Source organism: Nicotiana sylvestris, chromosome 5, assembly GCF_000393655.2.
Source record: "Nicotiana sylvestris chromosome 5, ASM39365v2, whole genome shotgun sequence".
NCBI classification, from domain to species: Eukaryota; Viridiplantae; Streptophyta; class Magnoliopsida; order Solanales; family Solanaceae; genus Nicotiana; species Nicotiana sylvestris.
The window spans coordinates 56,197,444-56,207,280 of NC_091061.1; the positions used below are offsets into that span (position 1 = coordinate 56,197,444).

General features: G+C 36.5%; 1 protein-coding gene across 1 annotated transcript; it reads right to left on the bottom strand.

The window, feature by feature from the left end:
• Positions 1-253: 253 nt before the first annotated feature.
• Positions 254-3,406, bottom strand: LOC104213485 (uncharacterized). The gene is made up of 4 exons (XM_009763000.2): positions 3,016-3,406; positions 2,602-2,936; positions 2,400-2,477; positions 254-367 (listed from the first exon to the last, which is right to left on the bottom strand). The coding sequence occupies exons 1-4, from the start codon at positions 3,404-3,406 to the stop codon at positions 254-256; spliced, it is 918 nt and encodes a 305-aa protein (XP_009761302.2).
• Between the last annotated feature and the right edge of the window lie 6,431 nt (positions 3,407-9,837).

Sequence of the window (9,837 nt, forward strand, 5' to 3'; positions counted from 1 at the left end):
AATGGGGCTGCTGAAATTCAGGATAAGATCACTTAATGAGATTTAAAGTAGAAAAGGCAGATTTTAATGGGACTTTCTGATTTTAAAAGAAGAAAGGGTCCAGGCAGCATTTAAGAGAAGGGGGTAGACTTGTATAAATACAGGAAGCAGATTTTTAGAAAAAAAAAGATCAGATTTTAAGGCAGATTTTTTTAAGAGAGAGATTTGGAGAGAGATCTGATTGGAGAGATTTTGAATACACAGAAGAGAGACATTAAGAGGAAAAAGAGAGAAAAAATCTGGAGGAATACACAGAAATACATATATACAGAGAGAAAATCTGGACAGAAAGAGAGGAAAACTGAACAGAAAAATCAGAAATAGGAATCTGAAACAGATAGAAGAAAGAAACTGAAATCTGAAACAGATAGAAGAAAGAAACTGAAATCTAAAAATGTTAATTTTCTAGAATCTATCCGTTGTTTGTTTGTGGATATTGTTCGGTTCAAATCTGAAATTTTTCTCAAGTTTCTGTTACTATTCATCTGGGTTAACGGGTCTTGTTCAGACCTGCTGTGTTATTGGTATATTCTGCTGATTTTGTTACTGCTGCTACTGGTGAAATTTACTCCTTCTACCTTCATTTCCAGGTACATATCTTTTAAACTCATATTGTAAAAAGCTTCAGCACGGCAAATAAATGAAGTTTGGAGTTATAATTCTGTCTTCTATTCATCTAAGGTCTTTAGTTTAAAAGTTTGGTTTTGTTTCAATTGATTAATATAGTAGCATGTTTTGACGTGATGACTATAAGTTAAATGTCATTTCTTGAAGTTCGTATAAGTGTTGTAATAAGGTTAATTTCGAAATTTTCATTAAGTGAAGATATAATTGAGTTGTCAAGGTAGGGAACATGCCATAAAGTTGGCCATTATTTAAATTTTATGGTATTGTTAGCTAAGTAAAGAGTAATGTAGAAATATCAAGAAAACTACATTACTAACCTCTGTTGTTAAATAAGGTTAAAATGATGTTGGTGGTATTTTTCGTATATAAGATAACGGGTGTGTGTATAACCATTAGTGAAAGGTGGTTTGATATAGCTCGTTACGATGTTAAAATGTTATGAATGTTTCAAACGTACAATTATGTTGCATGTAAGGCAATTTTATTGAATCGATTTGTATAATAATTCTCTTTCTTATCAACTTGATGCCTATCTACCATCATAAACAAATTAACCAAACGATTACAACTTTGGATTAAAAACAAGTAATGTAGAAGGTGATTAGGTTTATAAATTATAACATTTTTTTAAAAAAATATAAAAATAGCATTCGCCTCAAATAGAATAATGAAAATTCTTCGAAAATATCACTTCCTTTCTTACATCAATTCTTTCCCAATTTTATACGTAATTCGCACGTTGTTTATTTGGGTAGGCAAATATTGTATTCACTAAATGGTAGTATTAATCACACGTTGTTTATTTTTACTCCTTGAATTCGAATGGTTTGAGGAATATAATTCATACGCGAAAAAGTATAATTTGCGATCAACGTCCAATAAATTATAAATTTTTTCAAGGAATTTAGAGACTAGAGGAATATTTATTTCTCATGATGTTCACATAAAAATACGTGGATATAATAAACAATTTGTAAACAAATTTATACTACCATCAAAAATATTTTTATGATTAGGGATACGTTCGCGTAACCTGATTATATTTCTAAAAGCAATTCGGATTATGCGTTCGCGCAAATTCGAGCGAATATTTAATAAAAGGGATTTTTCGGAGAATAGCAAATTAATTTTCCGAAAAACCCGAGATGTGCGGTTCACTATTTAAGAAAGACGAACGTTCTTAATTTTATTTTAAGCGCAGTTTCGAATATCAAATAAATTTTTTTTTTATATATAATAAAAATATAAAAATATTATCAACCTTTTTGTGTACACGTATGCGTGGCACGATTCTCTACAATTATAAAAGGTATATAATACGAATATACGTACGCGTAATTCGTTTATATAAATTGTAAACAATAAACAGAAGCGGTAACAAAATCATGCAATAAAAATGTAAAATCGAGATAATTAAGCCAAGAATAAAAACAGTTAAGCGACCGTGCTAGAACCACGGAATTCGGAAATGCCTAACACCTTCTTCCGGATTAACAGAATTCCTTACTCAGGATTTCTGGTTCGCAGAATAACAAACAGAGTCATATTCTCCTCGATTCAGGGATTAAAACCGGTGACTTGGGACGCCTTAAAATTCCCAGGTGGCGACTCTGAAACAAATAAATAAATCCCGTTTCGACTGTCCTTTAATTGGAGAAAACTCCCTACGCGCCTCCCGTGGACGCGGTAAAAAAGGAGGTGTGACAACAATATATCGGTACATCAACAAAAACCAAAGGAATAATAACAGCATCATAAAAATCAAAAAATAGATGAAAATCAATAGCAATAACCAGTAAATAGACCTGACGCTATGAAAAGTGAAATAGCAGTGAGAACATATCATTAACCACTAGAAGTCTAAGATAAAAATCCTATTAGTCTAGCCTCTCATAGTTACGAAGTAGAAATAGGCGCAACTACCTCCTACCCTACAATCCTAATACCGGACCTCCTTAGCTTCCTATCAAGGGCCATGTCCTTAAAAATCTGAAGCCACACCATGTCCTTCCTGATTAACTCTCCCCAATACTTCTTAGGCCGCCCTCTACCTCTTTTCATGCCTTCCAAAGCTAGCTGCTCACACCTCCTCACTGGTACATCTGGTCTTCTCTTCTGTACGTGCCCAAACCATCTGATCCTCGCTTCCCGTATCTTGAAATTAATGGGAGCCACACCTACCTTCTCCCGAATATCATCATTCCTAATCTTATCCATCCTAGTGTGTCTGCGTATCCACCTCAATTCCTCATTTCTACTACTTTCATTTTCTGGATATGCGAGTTCTTAACTGGCAATACTCAGTCCCATACACCCTGACCGATCTAACCACTTCTCTATAAAACTTACCTTTGAGTGTCAGTGGTACTTTCTTGTCACACAAGACTCTAGATGCTAACCTCCACTTCATCCACCCCACCCTAATACGGTTTGTGACATACTCGTTGATCTCCCTATACCCCTGGATAACTGACCCACGGTAGTTGAAACTGCCTTTACTGGGGATGAACTGTGATTCAAGCTTCACGTTCATGTACGCTTCCCTTGGCTCAGCACTGAAGTTGCACTCCAGGTACTCTATCTTAGTCCTGCTCAGCCTGAAACCCTTAGACTCAAGGGCCTGTCTCCAAACCTCTAGCCTCTTAACCCCGCCTCGCGTCTCATCAATTAAAACTATGTCGTCAGCGAATAACATAAACCATGGCACCTCACCTTGAATATGGTGTGTTAGTGAATCCATCACTAGGGAAAATAAGAACAGACTGAGCGCAGATCCTTAGTGTAACCCTATAACAACCAGAAAATGCTCTGATCACCTCCTACCTTCCTAACCCGAGTCTTAGCTCCATCATACATGTCCTTAATCGCCCTAATGTAGGCAATTGTCACACCTTTTGCCTCCAAGCATCTCCAAAGAACCTCTCAAGTAACCTTGTCATAAGCTTTCTCTAGAATAATAAACACCATGTGCAAATCATTCTTCCTATCCCTGTACTACTCCACCAACCTCCTAATAAGGTGGATAGCTTACGTAGTAGAACAACCCAGTATAAACCCGAACTGGTTATCGAATATAGGCACCATCCTTTTCACCCTTACTTCTACCAACCTCTCGCAAACTTTCATGGTAAGACTTAGTAATTTGATACCCCGATAGTTATTACAACTCTAGATATCATCTTTGTTCTTATACAAGGAACCACCGTACTCCACCTCCACTCATCCAGCATCCTCCTCATCCTAAAAATTATTAAATAACCCAGTCAGCCACTCCAACCCTGCTCTTCCCACATACCTCCACAGTTCTACCGTAATTTTGTCTTATGCTATGGCTTTCACATAGCACAAATGAATCAATCAATACCAATTCTAAGGGGTAGTTCCCCATACAAATTAGGTAAGATACTTACCTCAACTAGGCCAGCTCAACCTCGAAAATAGCTTTTCCCCTAACATTCTCCTCCACATGATTCAAATCTAACCAAAATCGACTTAATATCATCAAACAATGCAAGAGAAATCAATTACAATAGAAAAAGCCATGATCTTTATACTTTTCCCAAAAAGTCAACAAAAGACAATCCAAGGCCCGCCCGGTCAAAACCCGGGTCCAATGGTAGATTCCGACTACCCATGGGCCGACGAGTTCATATATGTGATTAGTTTCAAAATTCGAGTCCAAATCGACTCTTAAAACTCAAATTCTTATTTTTCAAAAATAACCTTTTCACAAAATTTCACTTTGATTCACATGATTTTGATGTTATAATCTAAGATATATTAATGGAATATGATCAGAAATAGATTAGAATCACTTACACAAATCGCCTCCTACCGAGTCTAGGGTTAAAAAATGAGAGAATGTTTTCAAAAATCCCGTCGCCCGGCCTTTTGTACCAGCTGCAAGTGTCACATTTGCGACACAGGGTTCGCATTTGTGAACCCTCACTATTGCAGACTAGGGCTCGCATTTACGAACCCTAACAATCTAAATCAACATCACATTTGCGATAAAAGGCTTCGCAATTGTGAAACTGGGAACTTTGCAAAAGCGAACTTAGTCCAAATCTTGATGACTTTGTAAATGCGAAAGGGAAGTCGCAATTGCGACATCTGAGCCCCCACTGTCACCTTTGCAATTGCGAATCTGGTGCTCCCAATTGCGATAACTGAGCACCAGCAACACATTTTCACTTCAAAACTATTGTGATACATATTCGGAACTCATTTGAGCCCTCGAGGCTCCAAACCAAACATCCATACAAGTCTGAAAATATCATACAAACTCGCTCGCATGCCCAAAACACAAAAATAACATCTAAAACCACGAATTGAACTCTAGAACGCATGAATTTTAAAGTAAAGTTCAAGAATTTCTAGAATTATAACTAAATGTCTGAATCCTATCAAATCAAATCCAAACCACACTAAATTTTGCAAAAAAGTTCTAAATAGCATAACAGACGTATTCCAAGTCCCAAAATCAAATTTTGAGCTCGATAGCTAATATTTAACCTATAGCCAAATCTTTCAACTTTAAGTTGCCAAATTTTGTCAAATAAATACAATTCAACCTACGAATTTCTAAAATCAATTCTGGCATATGCCCAAGTCCAAAATCACGATACAGAGCTATCGAAGTTATCATAACACAGTTCCGGGATCATTTTCACAAAAGTCAAAGTTTAGTCAATATTTCTAATTAGCAAAATGGCCTCCTAGTCACTTAAACTTGTACCCAATTGTCATGTCATTAAATGAACTTTCAAAATTCCAATATGAACAGTTAAACTTGAGTATAAGTGAACTAATAAGAATCTCCGACCTATTACTCAATCTACGTGGCATCAGTTATTCCTAGTCAGCTGCTGTGCATGTAATACACGCCTGACAGGAGCGTGAATAAGTTTTTTCAGTGCCCAATGGTAATAAACACAAGGTCCTATCTATTTAGAGGGCTTCTTCTTCCTTATTTGGCCTACAACCTCCATTATTGACGCATACAAGCTCTGTAGCATTTCTTCTCTTCAATTTTTTTTACAGATTCAAGTATTTTTTTTCTCTAAGTCGATATTTTATTCTTTAGGCCAAGAATGCAATGAAAAGTCCGGTAGTTTATCATTGTGGAGTTGATGTTGTTGTGTGCATAACATGGAATCCCACCAATTTGGGTAGAAGGTTCTAGGATGCTCAAATTATGGTACAACTAGTTACTGTGATTTTTTCAAGTGGGTTGTCCCACCTCTTCCAGATCATTACAAACAAGTAATTTTGGGGCTGCTATCAAGAATTTGCGTCAATGAGTAGCGAAGGAATAGGGGAAAACAATATGTAATTACGTTTGTTATTGCTGCACTGCTCTTTGTAGTGTTATTCTTAGCTTACAATCTTTGTATTGTATGTTTATTGTTAACAAACAATGACAATGTCAAGTGTATGAAGTATTTTGCTGCAATGAAAAGTTATGCTTGACATTAACATCTGAATATATATTAGACAAGTTCAAAACAACCATTTTGATTATCGATAGTAGGCCATCAAATCTTCACACTAGCAGAAACCAATTTACGGTTGTGTCTAAAACCAAACCAAACTAACATGAACTAAGTTCTTAATATTTTAGACTAAATCTTCCACAAAATGACCTAAGAATAAGTTCTAATACTGACAGACTTAAACTTTCACAAAAAGAAATATTTTTTCAAATCATTATGGTTGAGACAGGTTGAAGTTGGACTGAGATTGGCTCGGGTTTGGCTGAGTTGAAGAAGGAGCTTCAGATTGGCTTAGGGTTGCCTGAGTTTGTCTCATTCTAGCCTGTTGTTGAAGCTGCCTTTGGGTTACTGCATTTGTTCCTTTCCACCTTAGTCCAGGTGCTCTATATCCAAGATTAATATTGGTCTAGCTAGCATCAATTGTTTGCCTAGGATCATGTGTGACTCTGTCCCTCAACCCAAATTGCACTCAAATAGAAATATAATTTAGAACTTAGTATAGTAATTAGACACAACAATTGTAAAGAATTCACATACTTACCCTCTCTATGATTGTCCCTGATTCGCCAAACTGTATCCAAATCCAACAGTCCTAGGCCTAGGCTTTCCACCTAAAGTTATAAGAATTTGTTGAGGTGTCCTTGATCTTTCTTCTGTAATTCCAGATTGTTGTGTTCCTGATCTACCATCAGCAGTAGTTTTAGAATTTTTTTGTATTGTAGATCTAGCCGTTGCAATAGTAGCAGATTGTTGTGTTGCCACCGCCAGCAGTAGTACCAGAATGATCTCTTGATGAAGCTATTGTTGCCTGGGCTTTTACAGTACTACTCCCAGCACCAACAGTTGAACTTTGCCCTTTCTAAAATACCAGAATATAAAAATTCAGCAAAAGGCCAAAAATACTTAAAGCATAAGAAGTATTTGATTCTTACTAGGATTGCACAACCTTTCTTGTTATGTCCTGCTGTCTTGCAATGAGAACAGGTCATTAGTGTCCCCTCTTTTGATCTCTTACCAAATTTCTTTGTAGGTTTATCTTGAGCCTTTCTTCTATGTTTCTTAGTCTACCAGGCATCTTAGTAATTACAGGAGGCTCAACTTTGAGGTTTTGGGTTGGAGGCCACATCTCTATGTTGGTCATAGGTTGTTATGTAACAATTGAATTCCTTGAGATATGTTTCCTTCTTATACCAATGCTCAACATAGTCAGCAGTGTCATACCTTTTTAAAAAAAATTGCACAAAGTGTATGGGAGCAGGGTATGCCTTTCAGCTGCCACATTCTACATGTGCACTCTTTTTTACAAAATCAACTATGTGTTGGTAAATTCCATCTTGGATCTCAAATCCAGTGTCCCCATTCCCAGTTGGAAAATAATTTTCTTGTAGTTAGGGTCAAAGTAGACCTTTCTGTTGTATCTTCTTGGAGGAAGGTTATGCACCTCATCATTTACATCTACATCATCATCAGTACTATCCTCACTCCCTGAATCTGAACTATCTAGGTACTGCTTATCCCTTCCTAATTTGCCAAAATATTTAGCAGTTTTGTCCTTGTAAATGTCTTCAAATCTAGGGTCAATGCCTACTGGGCCATTAGGTAGCCCATCTACATTAACATCACTAGATCTCTCTTTTCAATTCTTCTGATTTACTTTGGTCTGTCTAGCAGCAACAAGGTCAGCTTCTATATCACTAGGTCCACACCAGTACTTAACATTTCATCCGATTCAATATCAACACATGGTATATTAACATTGTGACATAAATAAATATCAATAAAATTTCCATCATGAAGGTCTTTGCAAAATTCTAACACATCAACTTCATACTTAATAAATCAAAATGGTCCTTTTTATTGACTCGACATGCACATTTCTCCACATCTAAGTACCCCATATCATTTTCCCGTTTGTTAAATTGAATAACATGCAATTCATCAGTGTCAGCAGTTATAATAGAAGGATATGTTATACCATTTTCATACCTCATTAATGGGCTAGCTACCAGTTGTCCCTGATGGTGAAATTATAATTTCATAAGAACAGCCATCCTGCCTCACTACGCTTATGAAAATAAGATAAGATAAGTCCAAATAAGTAAAATATTCAAAAGAAAGAGACAATATTATTTGAAAAAGAACAAGCAAATGCGGGAAAAGAACTCTAACTTTATCACTTTAAGAGACAAAAATTTTCGATATGATAAAAAGCCTTAATTTTTTAACCCTGTATGCCAAATTAGCGATGGAACCGATAAAATTCAGAGAAAAAAAAGAAATGAATATGTTATTCCAAAAAGCTCTAATTTTAAACCCTAAATAATGAAAGAACCATTGCATGCATACAAAATATTATTCTATCATGACCAACTTCAATAACGAATAAAAATACAAGAAAACAACCAGAAATTTCATGAAAGACAACAATCAGACCTTTAGTGACTTCTATGTTTCTGGTGGAGGAAAAAGCGACAGTACACGATTGTCTCAGATTCTTGTTTTGGGACCGATTTTGAAGAAAAAGGCATAAAACACAACCTTCAGATGATCTAATGGAATCCTATGACAACGTTCACTCCATTTTGAGAAGACGAGTTAAAATGTTAGGGGGGAATTGAGAGAGACGGCTGAAAATGAAAATGAAATTAGTGTTTTAGGGCAAAAATGAATGGGAAATATTTGGTGCTTAGTGGGTTTTCGTGCCTAACACATGGCAGATTTTTATTCGTTTATTGCTGACTAGGTTGCCACGTTTGTGAAATTGTAATGCTCACACTATGAGTCATAGGTAGGAGGTGTTTATTAATTCACTTATTCTCAACTTTAAGTGTTCATATGGGAATTTTGAAAGTTCATTTACCGGCATGAAAATAGGGTACAAGTTTAAGTGGCCAGGAGGCCTTTTTGCCTTTCTAATTTAAACTTCTAAGTCAAGAATCAAAAGGTCCAAATTAATTCGAAAGCTTCCCGGAATGAAACTAATCAACCCAACAAGTCATAAACACACATGTGTGAAGCATAATAAAAGGGGTAATAAGGCGCAATTACACAAAGCGATCGATCGGATCGTTAGAAGTACACAGAAAAAATTGGTTGCAATCCAGATGTACACGTTCTAAGTGCAATCATAAGTGTCACGACCCGGATTTCTCACCATCGGGTGTCGTGATGGCGCCTACTATCGGAGCTAGGCAAGCCAAATATTTAAAACACCTTTTCTGCTTTCTTTCAAACAATATAATAAATGAGACAAAATTTAAGCGGAAGACTTTAAATCTAAAGCAACTGAAAACCAAAAGTGTGGAAGTTTAATACACATCACTACCCAAGGTCTGGTGTCACTAGCTCACGGACTACTACAGAATACTACAAACAATGTCTGAAAGGAAATACATCATGTTTGTCGAATACAAGATGAACAAACAAAAAAATGGAAAGGGGCTTCGGCCTGCGAATGCCAGCTAGGCTACCTCGAGAGTCCCTAGACTGAAAATAGCTCCCAGAAGTCCTACTGCTGTGGTCCGTAAGCTGCTCCCTGATCTGTGCACAAAAATGCACAGAGTGTAGCATCAGCACAACCGACCCCATGTGCTGGTAAGTGCCTGGCCTAACCCCGGTGAAGTAGTGGCGAGGCTAAACAGGACTTACCACAATTAACCTGTATAGATATATATAC